The sequence below is a fragment of the Benincasa hispida genome, chromosome 3 (assembly GCF_009727055.1).
Source record: "Benincasa hispida cultivar B227 chromosome 3, ASM972705v1, whole genome shotgun sequence".
Lineage (NCBI taxonomy): Eukaryota > Viridiplantae > Streptophyta > Magnoliopsida > Cucurbitales > Cucurbitaceae > Benincasa > Benincasa hispida.
In genome coordinates this window covers 5,687,468-5,704,580 of record NC_052351.1, presented here as the reverse complement: position 1 = coordinate 5,704,580, position 17,113 = coordinate 5,687,468, and the positions used below count along the sequence as shown (strand labels likewise).

At 35.4% G+C, this 17,113-nt stretch overlaps 2 protein-coding genes and 1 non-coding gene across 4 annotated transcripts; 2 read left to right on the top strand and 1 right to left on the bottom strand.

The window, feature by feature from the left end:
- The first annotated feature begins 409 nt into the window (after positions 1-409).
- Positions 410-482, top strand: TRNAE-CUC. Its single transcript has one exon. It is a non-coding gene; the product is annotated as a tRNA-Glu (tRNA).
- A 65-nt stretch (positions 483-547) lies between these two features.
- Positions 548-3,271, top strand: LOC120072806 (60S ribosomal protein L11-1-like). 2 transcript variants are annotated; one of them, XM_039025318.1, is made up of 6 exons: positions 548-665; positions 764-871; positions 967-1,009; positions 1,094-1,289; positions 2,279-2,479; positions 2,959-3,271. In XM_039025318.1, exons 1-5 carry the CDS (start codon positions 663-665, stop codon positions 2,472-2,474), a joined length of 546 nt encoding a protein of 181 aa, XP_038881246.1. In that variant the 5' UTR covers positions 548-662; the 3' UTR covers positions 2,475-2,479; positions 2,959-3,271. The 2 variants fall into 2 exon arrangements, with proteins under 2 accessions (XP_038881246.1, XP_038881245.1); XM_039025317.1 differs by lacking the exon at positions 2,959-3,271 and having other exon boundaries at positions 2,279-2,760.
- Positions 3,272-3,556: 285 nt separating this feature from the next.
- LOC120074121 (receptor-like protein 51) lies at positions 3,557-5,247 on the bottom strand. Its single transcript, XM_039027139.1, has one exon. It carries the CDS (start codon positions 5,153-5,155, stop codon positions 3,857-3,859), a length of 1,299 nt encoding a protein of 432 aa, XP_038883067.1. The 5' UTR covers positions 5,156-5,247; the 3' UTR covers positions 3,557-3,856.
- Positions 5,248-17,113: the final 11,866 nt, after the last annotated feature.

Below are 17,113 nucleotides of genomic sequence, written 5' to 3'. Positions count from 1 at the left end.
AAATCCAGTGGAGCATTTTTTTCAGTTAGAAGCTAAGGTCATTTTCGTTCGATTTAAAATACAATACATGCCAATGATAAACTCAATATGCTAATTTTTTCTTAAATGACAAATGACAAAATAAATTCTCTTTTGGACTTCTTAACAAATCAAAAAAAGAAAAAGGAAAAATTTTAAAATATTTAAAAATGATAAAGAGATGCCTCCCCTTTCCATCATATGTAACTAAAATCGTTGAATTATATATGATTCCCGAATAATTTTGGGGTGGTTTTTTTTTTTTTTCTCATTAATAGATAAAATAACACCATCTATAATATGTGCAATTTTTTTGTGAGTGCTACTTCTAAAAGAAATTACATCGATATATTATTTAATCTAAAATAATTTGAGCGGTCAGATAACAACCTCCGTTGTAGTCTAGTTGGTTAGGATACTCGGCTCTCACCCGAGAGACCCGGGTTCAAATCCCGGCAACGGAAGACATTTTTTGGATGTTTATGTTATTTTAATTTTTTATTACTAATTTGACTCTGCGATGAGGATAGTTTCGTCAATTTACCATCTAAGAGATATTAATAGCTTTAAAACCCTAGACATCACTTTCTCGCATCTTTACCGCCCGAGCTTCGTTTTCTGCTCTGAACTTCGATACGGCAAAAATGGTATCTCTCCTCCTTCGGTTTGAATTGAAGTTGAACCATCGAATACATTTTTGCGTATTTTGATTTCTAATTTAGTTTGAATCTACATTGCATTTCAGGCTTCAGAGAAGAAGCTATCTAATCCTATGCGTGATATCAAAGTCCAAAAACTTGTCCTCAACATCTCCGTTGGTGAAAGTGGTGATCGTCTTACCAGAGCTGCCAAGGTTTCTTTCCGTCTCTAACTTGTCCCTTTGCTTCTCTTCTGTTTAATTTCTGTAAAATCTTAACAGGGATTATGGTATTTCTTTCTGTACTTTAGGTGCTCGAACAACTCAGTGGCCAATCCCCAGTCTTCTCCAAGGGTAATTGCCTTTACTTTTTAGTCACTGTTATCAATTCCCGTTTTTTTCTCTTCATTCATTATCTGAATTTTGTGATTGGAACAGCTCGGTACACTGTCCGGTCTTTTGGGATCCGGCGTAACGAAAAGATTGCGTGTTATGTGACCGTGAGAGGCGATAAAGCAATGCAGCTTCTTGAGAGTGGTCTGAAGGTAAAGGAATATGAGCTCTTGCGCCGTAACTTCAGTGATACTGGCTGCTTTGGTTTTGGAATTCAGGAGCATATTGATCTCGGAATTAAGTGAGTTGTCTAACCCTTCCCTCGTTAGTTTTTCTTTTTTTTTTTTTAATTGATTTTTGTTTTAACCCTGTAACGGGTTTTGTTTGTTGATGATGCTGATAAATATAGACTTTATACAAATCAGGATTTCGGCTAATGATATGTTAAATCTGCTCGTTAAATTTTAAGTTAATTTAATTTTAGAAGAGGGGCAATTGAAAAATTTTAATTTAAGAACTATAATAAACTAGTTCCGTCAATTGGCTATAATCATACTTTGCATTTGCTTCGTTATCTGACCCCTATCAAGATTCAGAACATGGGTTTCGTTAATTGCTTTGTGCACTGAATTATTGTTATAGATCCAATCCGAATCATAGACCTGTCCTAAGCTGGGCTTTATACGTGTATAACTAAGATAGAAACGCTCTGTTCATTGATACAAAGCAAGGCTTGTGTAAGCTTGGAGAATTAGTCATCATTTTGTTTGATGAGAGTTCTATATTAACTCTTGCAGGCATAATCTTATCTGAAAAAAATCCGTGAGGCACGATATCTGTTTATTGGATGCTTAACTTTTGTTGCATTCAAACTAAATGTAAGCATGATAGTGTTGAAAAAACTTAGTTCCAAAGGATTGCTTATAGTGGTAGCATCTACAAATCATGTCCAACATATATAATTCGGTGTCTTATTTATATCAAACTTGAACTGAAACCAAGGAGAATATTCATCCTTAGTCAAGCTTTACGGATGCTCAACTTTGGTTTCTTGAGGCTATAACTAGTGCGAGTTCTTCGCTGATTTGCATACATTGTCTTCAAATAAGCGTCTATGCCACATTTTCGTATCTCTGAGTAATTTTCTTATGCAAGAAGAGTCTTGTAGATGCAAATGTTGGCAGCTTTGAGTTGTGTTATATTGAAATCTTATCATAAACACGGTTTAAATTGACAAGTAATTGGGCATTCCTTATTCTAAACTTCATTTTTTCTATTTTTTTCCTACAGGTATGATCCCTCTACGGGTATTTACGGCATGGACTTCTATGTTGTTTTGGAACGACCAGGTTACCGTGTAGGTCGCCGCCGTAGATGCAAATCAACTGTTGGAATTCAGCATAGAGTCACCAAAGAGGATGCCATGAAGTGGTTCCAAGTCAAATATGAAGGAGTTATTCTCAACAAGTCTCAAAATATATCCTAGAAAAGGTTCTTTCTTTACTATCTTTGATGGCATGTTCAAATTTTGGTAATATGTTTACTTATTTAAAATTTGTCTTTCAGAACTTTAATTTCTTTTTTAAGGAGTTTTTTACCCTTTTTTATTTTATATTGTACTTCGTTTTAACTCTTTGGACCACATTGAGAGTTAATATTCACTTTTTTTGGTTGATACAATGTCAGTTGTTTTGTTAAAACCATACTACACAGTAAATTTTCCAAGATCTAGCGGCTCGTTGTATACAAGTGTTTTGTTCTTTAAACGAAAAGCAAATATCTCGACAATAGTTTTCTCCGCAACTCCTCACTCCAATAAGATGTCTGTTATTAAATCCCTACTTTTTTTCATGTGTGAGAACAAGATAGGATTTCAATTTTATGATATTCTAAAAAACCACTTCTTTTTCAAGTCGTACATTTACACGATTCATGACACCAGTGTAAGAACTTAGAAAGATGTATAACAGGGGGTTCAAGTTTTACCTTTTGAGGAAATGATGTCTCAAACCAGAGTGAGCTTATGGTATCCCTATGGATTCGTGGACTGGTAAAATGAAGTCGTCTAGGCCAGAATGGAAAAAGCATAACAAAAGAGGAAGAAGAAAAAACATGGGGCAATGATTTATGGGGCTTAGCATTAAATATTTGGGCCCCATCCAAATGTACATTAGACGACTCTTCTTTTATTTGAAGCAAAGGTTAATTCCATAAACAAACTGTTTCCATTATCATCTACTACTTTTCATCATTATAAATTATAATTGCCTACCCATTACCCAATCGACCTGTTACCCCATCTTACAATCTATCTTCTGCATGTATCATTTATGGGAAGTGCATTCTGTTTCCCCTCTACTACCCATTGCTTTGCTTCTACTTGACTTCTCTAGATATTCCAATCAGAATGGTTTAAGACGGAATCTTTCTTTAACTTCATCAACTTATTATCTTATTTAACCAGATAAAGCATATATTCAAGAAAGAAAAGAAAACAACACAGGACCATCAGTTTTTCTATTAATAATGCAAAATAGATATTCTTGTAATGGAAGGAAAGTACAATACTGAAGATAACATGTCTCTCATTATGAATTGCAAATGTAATTCTTTTTCCGGATATTTCACCATCAAAGTTAAGAAAATAAATCATTGAACATACAAATCCAGAAAATGGAACCACTGGCACCCAATTCAATTCCATCCTCACCCACCCGAATTTAAAACAAAAAACAAAAAGATTTTTTCTCATTGACAAGTGTAATATCGTACTTATGTGTGAGATCAGATGATGAATTAAACTCTGTTTCCAAAATAATGTTTCTACTCTAATCCAACTTATGATGGCGATTCCAAAGCTGTGTAATCTCAACGACAACACTTGGACAAGAGAACCGAGAAAACAATGAGAAAAACTAAGGAAGAGAGCCCAATTGCCACTCCAAGAACTACCTTGTTGGGCCCGTGATGATGATTGTCTTCCTTGTGACTAACATCATTCTCATCACTCCCATCATAATCACTCCCACTATCATCCGACACTGAATCACCATCGTCGGCGTCTTTAGCCGGCGGTGGGGGTATCGGCATACCGTGTTTGTCACAAGGAGCAATACCAAGATTTAACTTCGACGATAATATCGAATGGTTATAGCATAGGTTGTTATTCCCCTGAATCTTGAACACTTCCAACCTCTTGATGAACGACTCATTGAAAGGAATTACCCCATGAAACATATTGTTCTCTAGATTCAAGTACTTCAAGCTTTTCATCTCCGAAATGAACCTAGGAATCGTCCCGTTCAACTGGTTGGAACCCAGATCAACATGCATTAGCCCTGGGATGGCTGAAAAAGACTCCGGGATTGGTCCGGACAGTGAATTAGAGGCTAACGACAAGTTTCGCAGCGAAATCAAGTCCCCAATTGAAGTGGGGATTTCACCTTTGAGCCAGTTTAACGACAAATTCAAGGTTTCAAGATTTTCAAGCAATGTAATGGAGGTGGGTATTTTTCCCCTGAGCTTATTGCCGGAAAAATCGACATGGGTGAGGTTGAGATGAAGATGTTTAGGAACAAAACCCGTGAGATTGGCATGAGAAATGGTAAGAGACCTGAGAGATTTCATATTGCCAAGAATGACATAAGGGCCAGAGGCAGTAATAGAGACATCGGAGACAGTGAGCTCAGTCAGGTTCCGGAGGCGGCTGAGCCAGACGCCAGTAAGCTTTCGAAGACTATGAATGCAAGTGAAGGAGCGGAGGGAAGAGGCGAGATCGGAAGGGAAGCGAATGGGGGAAATGGGGCAGTTGAGGAACTGGAGAGATTGGAGAGTGGAGAGGGACTTGAGGGCAGTGAAGGATAAAGCAACGTCGTCGGAGCAGTAGGCGAGGCGAAGGGAAAGAAGGTGGCGGAAGGGGGCAGAGGAGTCGCAGAGAGTGGCATTGTGAAGGGAAGACGGAGAACATGGGTCTCTAGAAGTGGGAATGTTCAGAGATTGAAGGGCTCTTAGTTGCTTCGGGTCAAGGGTCGAGGAGGACGACGGCGACGGTGAGGAGGTTGGGGCGGCGGTGGGAGAAATAGAGGATGTAATGGGAAAGAGAAAAAGGAAGAGGAGGAGAAAGAGAAAGAGAGGGGATGGAAATGGTGAGGGTTGTTTGGGCTTCATTATGATGGTAGTTTGTAGAGTATAGGGGTTTAGAGGTCGAGAGGTTTGATTTTGAACAGAAACAGAGTGAGAAGTGAAGTGAGAAGAGGTATAAAAGAAGAGAAACACAGGAAATGATGAAGAAGAAGAAGATGGCCCACCAATCGAAACCTTTTGGGGAACGTGTCATCTTTGTCCTAAAATGCCCCTATTCACATTTTAGAATACCAAATTAATCCCACTAATTAATTTTTGTAATGGATTTTCGTATATTTTGCAACGTGTCTTCGGATCTTAAATTCAAGAGGGAAAAAACTTACCGCAGCGGGCTCTACCAACCATTCCTCCATTCAAGAATATTTGGGATTGGGAGTTGGATTTTCTTTTAATTTATTAAAATAAATTAAGGGGTTAGTATGTAAAACTTCTATAAAACAAAAACAGTTAGAGATTTGTTGTAAAAGCCGAAACAAACATCAGCTTATAAATAGAAAAATCACTTGGAATGAAAAATCATAAAGAGAGGAAAAGAGTGGACAACTTATATGTGAGATCCGTAAAATTTCTTCTTTTATTCTCAAAATAAAACACTACTCGCAACCTAGTGGATGTACATCCTAAGTGATCCAACCACTTTAGAATTCTTTGTTTTATTCTTCTTCTTCTTCCTTCAACTCCTTATTGAAATCGTCTCCGTAAATCACTATCGTCTTCAAGAGTTCTTCATTGCCAGAAGCTTTTTCTTATTTCTTTGCATGTGCCAAAGAGTAAAGTGAAATTAGGAAAAGTCATTGAGGTATTTTTAGTGTAAAAACATGTCTGCTAGGTGTGAAATAATCTCACTGCACGTATCAACCTCAACAAATTGGTATTAGAGCTTGGAAAGTTCAAGAAAGGTTCAATTTCTTGATCAAGAAAATGGTCGTTGTTCACTACGAAATAAAAAATTCGATGGAAAGAGAGATTTCGCATTATGGAAAACAAAAATAAAAGCTATTCCTGGCCAACAAAAGACCATTAAGAGGACGTTTGGGACAAATAAAAAAATGATGAATGTAAAATAGTAAAAACTATAGCAAAGAATGATGAATGTAAAATAGTAAAAGCTATAGCAAACAGTAAATACTGTAGCAGATGTGGGGTTTTGAAATAGTATGCTATTGGGGAATATAAAATAGTATTTAGTCATTGTCCCAAACATCTCAGAAGGCTCTTATGGATCCAACCAGTTGAAGAAAAAGAAGCAATGAGAAGTGCTGCTTATGGAGCAATAGTGTTAAATCTAAGTGATAATGTTCTTAGAGAAGTAATAGATCAAGAATCGACATACCTAATGTGGTAGAAACTTGATGAATTGTACTTATTAAAGGACCTACCAAATCAAGCATATGTGTTAGAGAGGTATTTCACCTTCAAAATGGATCCAAGTTAGTCCTTAACAGATAACCTAAGTGAATTCAAAAGACTCTATTGAATTCAAGAACTCAGAGATAAAACTGGTGATGTGAATGAGTCATTCATTCTTCTAAACTCTCTCCCTGATGCTTACAAAGAGGTAAAAGCAGTCTTGAAATATCGCAAAGAAAAGATCACAACAAACATTGTTATTTCTGCTATCAAGATTAAAAAACTTGAAATTTTATCTCAAAGGAAAGAACAAAGTAACGGGGAAGACTATTCTCAAAGGGTAAACCCAAGAATCAACATAAAGAAGGCAAAAATCAGAAGGATAAAAGCAAATTAAAATGTAATTTCTATCACAAAATAGGCCATAAAAGGCAAGATTGTTTCTTCTTAAAAAAGAACCAAAATCAAAAGAAGCAAAAAGAAGAACAAGCAAAAGAATCTAAAGTTGTGGCATGAGTAGCTGAACAAGGTTTTTTTGTCTTTTCTGATGCTCTAACAACATTCTAGTATAGTGCCAATAGAGAAGACTCAAATGAAATACACGTGTGGGTTATCGATTCGGGATATACCTTCCATATGACACCTTAAAAGAGTTGGTTCACCACCTACAAAAACTGGGATGGAGGCTTGGTTACATGGGCAATGACAACTACTGCAAAATCATTGGAATGACTCTCTTTAAGATTCAAAGATGATTTTGTAACTTTGTTAAAAAATGTTAGGCAGGTGTTAATACTAAAGAAAAATCTTATTTCCTTAGGAATGTTGGATTCTATTGGATGTGAATACTATGAATACGAAGGAAGATTTGAGGATAAAAGAGATTCAAAAGTAGTATTAGTTGAATGAAAAGAGCCAATGAAAGATCTCGAAGAGCAGGATGACAGAGCTCAACAAAGGAAGGAGCTTGCAAAAAGGCCAATGGATTTTATTTGATTAAAGATGTTCATAGAACTCAATATGCACTAATTGTTTGAAGTGTCTAACTGTTAGAGGCTGACCTATGGCACATATGCTTATCACATCAACAGTAAAGATTTGAAGATATTGTCAAACCAAGGATTACTTCCAGCTGGTCTATCAGAAAATTTGAGTTTCTGCGAACATTGTATCATTGGAAAAGCTACAAGGCAATGTTTTTCAAAAGAAAAACATAATACAAAAGAAATCCTTGACTATGTCCATTCTAATATATGGGGACCTACCCAACCACCTTCACTTAATGGATCTAGGTATTTTCTATCTCTTATTGATAATTTTTCAAGGAAAAGTTGGGTTTTTTCTTAAAAAAAAATGATCAAACACTTGATAAATTCAAAGAATTGAAGGTTTTAGTTGAAAAACAAACTTCTAGACAAATAAAATATCTTAGAACAGATAATAGGGTTAGGTTTTGTAATGAGGAATTCAACAACTTCTGTAAACAAAATGGTATAACTAAACATAGGATTGTTACGTACATACCCTCAACAAAATGAAGTAGCTGAAAGGCTAAATAGAACCATAATGGATAGGGTTAGATGTCAAATGTCAGATGGTATGATACCTGAAAATTTTTGGACATAAGCTATTTCTTATATTGTTTATACATTAAATAGATGTCTACACCACTTCATAAATTTCATAACACCTGAGGAAAGATGGAAAAAACACTCTTCTAAACTAGAGAACCTTAGAGTTTTTGGTTGTGCAGGGTTTGTACATCAAAATTAGGAGAAGTTAAAGCCTAGAGACATTAAATGTATGTTTATTGGATTTATAGAAGGAGTAAATGGCTTTAAAATGTGACATCTAATTGAGAGAAAGTGTATACTCAGTAGAGGTATTTTTTTTAGAGAAGAAAAAATGTTTATGATGAGTAAAAGTTATGAAGAAAAAGACTCTAACCTAGAAATTGTAAATTTTGAGGTGGAACAACTTTCTAATTCAAATAACACTATAGAACTAAATACTGAGATTCCTGAATCTAGTGTAGAAACCACTGAACAACAACCTATGAACATAGAAGATAATGAATCTTAAGATGAAGAAGACCTCACAAACTATAGCTTAGCGAGAGAGACAAAGAAGGACAATTACTCCTCCATCTAGGTACTGTGAGGCAGACTATGTGAGTGTAACCTTAAATACCATGACTAAACTGAATGAACAAGAACCACTTACCTTTAATGATGCAATAAGTTGTAAAGATGCTAAAGTATGGATAAATGTAATGAATGATGAAATGGCATCAATGAATAAAACATGAGAATTAGTCTATCTACCTAAAGGAGCTAAAGCAATTTCTTGTAAATGGGTTTATAAACTAAATGATGAAATCTCGATATTTAGCCACCTAGATTTAAGGCTAGGCTAGTGGTAAAAGGTTTCACACAAAGAGAGGGAATAAATTATATTGAAATATGCTCACTTATTGCGAAACAAACTACTATAAGAATGTTGCTTTCATTAGTTGTTCAAAATGATTTTCATTTAGATCAATTAGATGTAAAAATAACATTCTTATATGGAGACTTAAGAGAATTGATATACATGAAACAACCACAAGGATATGAAGAAAAAGGGACCAAGAAGATCATGTGTATTTACTTAACACGACCATTTATGGACTCAAGTAGTCTCCACGGTGTTGGTATAAACAATTTGATGATTTGATGATTAAAATTAACTTTAAAAATTCTTATGACAGTTGTACTTAAATTAATTCAACCTCATATACCACAACTGTATACCTATTGTTGTATGTGAATGACATGCTAATTGCAAGTCAATCCAAAGAAGTTCTCAAGAGAGTTAAACCTTCCCTAAGGGAAAGGATATGAAAGGTCTTGGTGAGTCCAAGAAGATTTTGGGAGTTGAAATCTCTAGAAATAGAGAAAAGGACACTGTAACAATCAGTCAACATGATTATTGCAGCAATATTCTAAAAAGATTGAATATGCTAGAGGCCAAAATAGTGATAATACCTCTAGCACAACATTTCAAGCTTTCATCAGAGAATTCACCTAAAGAAAATGAAGGGGACTATCTGATCAATATGTCAAAGATACCCTATTCTTAGGTGGTTGATAGCTTGATGTATTTTATGATATTTACAAGGTCTGATTTATCGTATTCTACTAGTTTGATTAGTAGATATATGTCAAAACTGGGCAAGAGACATTGGAAGACTATAAAATGGATATTTAGATATCGTACGGGAACACAAGGAGGCAAGTTATTGTATAAAACTTGTGAAATGGAGCCCTATGAAATCTATGGGTTTATGGATGTTGATTACGCTGGAGATCTAGACAAGAGAAGGTCTTAAACGATTATGGCTTTTTTCCTACATGGAGGCAATCTTCCAAGTTAAAAGGCTATCCTACAACCGGTTTTGACTTTATCCTCCACATAAGCTGAATTTATATCTTTGTCAGAAGCTGCCAAAGAAGGTCCTTGGTTAAAAAGGTTATTAAAGGATTATGAAATTAAAAAAAAAATCATAAAGATTTACTGTGATAACCAGAGCGACATACATTTATCTAAGAATAAACAATTTCACAATAGATCAAGACATATAGATATTAAATTTCATTTTGTAAGAGAATAAATTGAAAAATGAGTTGTTGAAATCCTTAAAGTACATACTGATAGAGTAAACTAACATGCAGCGGAATAAATTAGAATTAATAAGCACTCTAATTACACTTAATTTGAATTTATAAACATGCATTGAAACAAAATCTCAGAGAAAGAGTTTCAAGAACTATAACATTTGATGAATCTCTTCAAACACAATTTTACTCCACGAATTGAGACTTCAAATTTGCAATGGACCACCACAGAGACATTCTCTACTATTCTCAAGCTTGGAATGTGTGGTGGAAACACTAAATTGAGGCCAATAAAGTTGAGATGGATGAGGGTTTGGAGAGGAAAAATTTATACAAAATTTCAACAACCAATTCACTTGCATCGATCTCAAATTGAAGTCCAACACTTCAATTTATAAATGAAGACCATGCACTTCAGCTTGCAAGGCTGATGCCACTACAATTTTCATTGAAATTGAAGTAGTATGAGGTGGAATTTGAGTGGAAAAATCCAAACTTGGATTTTTCCATTTCTCTTTTCTTTTTCTTTTTTTTTTAAAAAAAATTTAAATCCAATTTAATTTTATAAGATATGATTAATTCTAAAACTTAATTTTGATTTTTCAAAAATCAAAATCTAAACGAACTTTTATTAATATTGAATTTTCAAAAAATTTCAATTAATCAAATTGCCAATAATTAAATTGGATAATTAATTAAACTAAATTAATTAATTAAATTTAATAAAAAATATAAAATATTATATTTCACCTCATCAAATATTTAAATCATTATTTAAATATTTTCGAACTCTCCAATTTCGTCAATTATATCTAATATAATTAACCAAACCCTAAATTGAATTCAAATTCAAAACCCTAATGTCAGTTTGAACATTTCAAATCTGCTCAATTCACTAATCCAAGATCGTTTTAAGAGCTAGTAGAGGGATCTTATGGATCTACAGATCATGAGCTCCAACGATTTGAGATTATTTGGCTAAACTCTTTAAATCGAATTTAATCAATGTTCGTTAACTTCGAGACACACCACTGTAGCTCGATAATTGCAATCTCCTCACTCTAGATATATTTCTATCCATTTTAACCATGATCAGTAAGTCGATCCTTCACATGTCGTTTGTATTTACATCTAGGTCAAAATTATCGTTTTACCCCTACAAATACATCTTACTTTTTAAGCTCACACTGATCCTCTATTGAACAATTTGGTTTATAATCCAACTTATAAATCACATCCCTCTCAATCATGAGAGGGCGAGACCCCATTGTTTAAGACTAGGAATCAGTGCTTAAGAGAACAACCTATCTGCTAACCCTAAGTCGGGTGGGAGTGAATTCCATCTTGCAGAACTATGTCCCCAGCTATCTATCCAGTCTTATTCTCAAAATGGGAGGTTTATTGAGCAGTGTTGTTGGACTACTTTCACCTATGCAAATAAAAAGATAATTCCGAATAAACATGAGTTCATAGTTAGCTTAGGATTAAGATCAAGTTACCTTAGGTGTGTGAGTTTTGAAATAGTCAGTTTTAACAATAACGGTCGTTATAAAGAAAAAAATGACTATTTTGAAGTCCGACTTTATGCAAACTCATTGCATAGGATGCCCCATTCACATGTCTCCACATAAATGATTTTGGGATCACATCATTTGTATCAGTATACAAAATAGGTCGCATCCGATAGTGTCACCAAGATGAGGTACCCAATCGCATCCATATACTTATAGACCATTTTGGTTATATACTAAAACTTGATCCTCTTTTATGTTGCCACATAAAGTTAAAGTATTCATATTTATAGTCATGGATTCGTTTATTGGATTTTTATAACAGAATACAATATTAAAAACAATTTATTGAATAAAATACTCAATAATATTTTTATTCAAAAATAGAATATGTTAACAATATTTACGAATTGTGAGTTTTAGGACATTCCCAACAATCTCCCACTTGGACTAATACTCTAGTGAGGAAAACATACAAGCATAATGTTTTATAATGTTGAGAAAAATAGAGAGAAAATGCAATAAACTAAGGCATCAAATACTTGAGTCGAGAGTCCTAATCCCACTTGCCCTAGATTATGATGCTCGTAGTCATAGTCTGACTAGGTGGCCCTCGAACACTTTAGTCGAGAGGGCCTTCGTAAACGGATTAACAAGGTTATCTTTTGAGGCTATCTTCGTGACTATCACGTCTCCTTGGTGTACTATCTCCCTGATAAGATGGTACTTTCTTTCGATGTGTTTTCCACGTTTGTGACTTCTTGGTTCCTTGGAATTGGTAACTACTTTGCTATTGTCGCAATACAAAGTAATGGGCAGATGCATATTTGGAACTACTTCCAAATCTATCAAGAACTTGTGCAACTACATTGTTTCTTTAGCTGCTTCGCATGCAGCTACATATTTTGCTTCCATTGTGGAGTCAACTATACAACTCTGTTTGATGCTTCTCCAGACTATAACTCCTCCATTAAGAGTAAAAACTGATTTTGAAGTAGATTTCCTAGAATTTACATCAATCTGAAAATCATAATCAGTGCATCTCGTAAGGATCAAATTCTTAGGCCTATACATAAGTATGTAGTTCTTCGTTCTTCAAAGATACTTGAGGATGTTCTTGACAGTAGTCCAATGACCGTGTCCAAGGATATATTAGAATCGGCTGACGATTCCTACTACAAAGCATATATCAGGACGTGTACACAACATAACATACATTAGACTCCCAATTGCTGAAGCATATGGAATTCTTTTCATTTCCTCAACTTCTTGAGACGTCTTAGGACACTATTCCTTTGATAAAGATAACATACCATTTTTGGAATTTTGCATATTATACCTTGACAACATTTTGTCAATAAAGATGCTTGAGATGGGCTAGCATTCGATTCTTGCGATTTCGAACTATTTTGATCCCAAGAATGCACTGTGCATCTTCTAAATATTTCATTTGGAATTGTGATGCTAACCATCTCTTTACGTCAGCAAAATAACTTGTCTCATTCCCAATGAGCAAGATATCATCAACATAAAGGATTAGGAAAGCTACAGTTTTATTGACCATTTTCTTGTGTACACAAGATTCGTCAACATTCTGTTAAAAGCCATAAGACTTGATCACAATATCACATCTTATATTCCAGGATCTAAAAACTTGTTTTAACCCATAAATGGATCTTTTAAGCTTATCTTTTGTTCTTGACCTTGTTCAATGAACCCTTCTGGTTGAGACATGTAAATACTTTCATCAAGATAGTCATTTAAGAAGGCTATCTTGACATCCATTTGCCATATTTCATTGTCATAATATGCGGCAATGGATAGAAGTATTCTTATTGATTTAAACATGGCATTAGGAGAAAAAGGTTTCTTCATAGTCTAGCCCCTCTTTAGATAAAACCTTTTGCCACGAGTCCGCCTTTATAGGTTTGCACCATGCCAATTTAGTATCACTTTCTCTTGTAGATCCATTTACTACCTATAGGTTTAACTCCATGTGGTTGATCTACAAGTTCCTAGACAGAATTGAAGTACATTGACTTCATTTCCACGTCCATTGATTTCTCTAATGAACAATACAACATAGACAAACTATGTGTGAACATCTGTGTGACGCCACATCGTTCAAGCCTTGGAATCAGCCCTTAAGGGAGCTATCTATCTACTTACCCCTCCCTTGGGGAAGGAGTGAATTACATCTTGTGTAGCTGAGTTCCCAGCTCCCAAATCAGACGAATCCCCAAAATGGTAGGTTTGAATCGGCGACCTGGCCGTCCTTACCCATACAAATCAAAGGACCACCCTCAATGGCAGGAGTTCCCAACTCACTCAGGATTGAAGTCGTTCAACTATGGTCGTTTAGGTGAGATGTAAGTCCTGTCTCTTATACACATCTAGATGTGTATAAGAGACAGGCCTTCGTCATGAACGGTGTTATATAACAAGATGTTGACACTTCGTGGTCAGGTCTTATACAAACTCTTTGTATAGGACGCCCCCGTTCGTATGTCCCCAACACGAACGATCAGGATCAGACCATTTGTGACAAGTCACAACACTTGTGACCATTCCACAAAGCGGGCCGCATTCGTAGTGTTACCAGGATAAGGTTTCCCTCTTATATCCATATACTACAGACCATTTTGGTTATCACTCAAGACATGATCCACTTGTATGTGACCACATACATGCTTGAGTCACATACAGATAACTAAGGATTTTATGTTTATTGATTTGTGGTAAAGCAAATAAAACATGCATATGAGCAAAATACAAGATGTGAAGTAAAATATCATATATTATACAATACAAGCATTCGTACAAATTGTTTACAAACTACAGGACACGAGACTTTAGGGCATCAACCCTAACAATTTTGTCATCCATCCCTTTGTGCTCGAAATGTAAGAACTGACGTTCAAACAAATCTTGCAACGAGTCCATGATATCACGTGCTATGACCATGTTTTCAACACTTTTGGCCAAAACATCAAGTATGCTAGCCAAAATGTGAAGTCAGGCTAATGAATTAGCCTTCATCTACACCTCATGTGCATTATGAACACTTCGCGGTGCATCAAGGGTCGGGACTTGAGGATAGTCTTCAACCATGATAAATTCGAGGTCGTTTACCATGAAATATGTTTTACACAACTCTTTCCACTGTATGTAACCGGCCAAATTAGAGGCATTAAACGAAAAAACATACATGTTACTAAAAACAAAAATACATTGACCTATGTTAGGTTTTAAGCAAATACCTGGTTAAAAAACATACAACATCCAATAAGGTTTAGTAAAACTAACATGAACCCCATGTGACATCTAGTTTCGTAATGACGCTTCAAAGGTTTAGGACAAAAGCCGCAGAGGGGAGGTCAATTATCCCTACTCTGAATTGAGAAATTCTCAACTAGTCATTAATACCAGAACAACTCTTGTTTCTATAATGACTAGCTATCATTGATTTGGTCAAGAAATCATTAACTTGCTTAACAATTTCCCGTAAGTGTGATCTGCCATTTTAGGCCCTAGAGATCTGTCCCTAGCAGCCAATCCGAAGAGAAAAAATCCGATTGAGGCAAAACCTAAAGCGACCCTATCCATTTTTAGAGTTCACTCTGATCTTGACCAACTGCACAAAACCCATCTGAAGGGGGATGTTCCCAGGGCGCCACAAGGGAGTACATAATGATCTCACGGTGTGAACCAATGACAAAGACGATAGGACGTGTTGACACACACCCTTCACCCACCTTACTATAAACATTCTCTCCGTCCACTTTGATATTGACTCATGCAAATACCATTTGAAGGGGCCAAGCATGAATCTCACGGTTTGAACATTCAGAACGTGAGTGGAATCATTGACATATCAGATACATCTCTTCCTCCCATGGAGTATTTTATAACTTAGGGTTTAGTTTACTTAGAAAAAACACGATTAAGAATTTTAACTAAGTGACTTTTTAGGTTTGCCCAAGAGTAACTTTTACCTTGGATATTTAAACAACTTTTGATCATCATCCATTAAACTCTTTAATGGATTCTTTGACCAACTGTCGTATGCATGCAGAAAATCTATCTAATTCACCTTTCCAGGTAGGTTCCCAGGTAGGGGTGTTCCGTTTTCGTCAGCTTAAGTACCCCAACCTAGACAGAACCCTCCTTAGACAAAAGGTTCCTTATAGATAGATTTAATACAATTTTAATCTTTTATGCCAATCAATTTAATCTTATTAAACCGATTAAAAAAGATTAAACTAGGTTGTTAATCCCATTAGAATCTTGAACTGAGGTCTATCTCAATCCAATTTTAAAACCCTTTTAAAACATTAGTTCACCCTAAGTTCGCATGCAACTCTTTCTTATCGATTTTAGTTCTAATTTCTATTATAACACCTATAACAAAAACAACCAAAAACAACCACAACGCAAATCAAACACATACAATCATAACGCTTATAAACAGCTTAAGTGTCATGCTTTATGTATTGTTCATTCATTGCTACATTTTTATATAACACTTATACAAACAAGCAACAAACCGAGCAAAACATGCTTTCATTCACCCTTATACTATAGCGCTTACAATATAAAGATGATACATGAATATGCCCACTGCATGCATAAATATAACTCTTAGATTTCATGATGCATGCGCATGCTTTCTTGTAATTTCATCATGCCATATTATAACACTTATAATACATGATACATGAATGATTACACAACCTAAGGTGAGTTTCAAATCTATATGTCAAACACTTTGCCATATAAACTACATACATCTCATGTATAATAAACAATTGTTGATGAACCGGGAAAAATTGCCTCAAAATCCTCAAATCTAAAGCTAACTATTACAAAAACAAAGAGTCTCCGATTCAAATAGGCGAACCGGGTCTTGAATTGTCCGATTGAAGTCTGTGTCTCCACTGATCGTGTTCCAAAACACCTCGTGATCGTCTATACAAATGAACAAACGATTTACTTAATCATTTACCTATGCTTCCAGAGCTAAACAATCGTTTAGCAAGGATCGTGTACCTTTTACTATGCGATGAGGCACGAGGTACGTGATTGTGCAGCGTGCTCCGCAACACAAGCCTTATATGATCGTCTAAATGACTACGATTTGATGAAATACGATCGTCTAAACGATCACTGAGTGAGCTCCTTCGTCTCGTATACCGCATGATCGTGTAGTCAATGACCATACGATGAGCATGCTAACTACACGATTGTTTAGTGCGCGGCTTTTTCTAAATGATGAGCATCATATGCTTCTACTATGATCATCTACCTCCAGCGTCTTCGCGATCGGGCAACCAACGCTATGCGATAGAGTAAATGATTTACCCCATCATTTAGTAAATACTACACGATTGAAAAGAAAATTCTACACGATTGTTTAGATAAATCCCAACGATCGTTTACGTGAGACTACATGACACGACCAACTC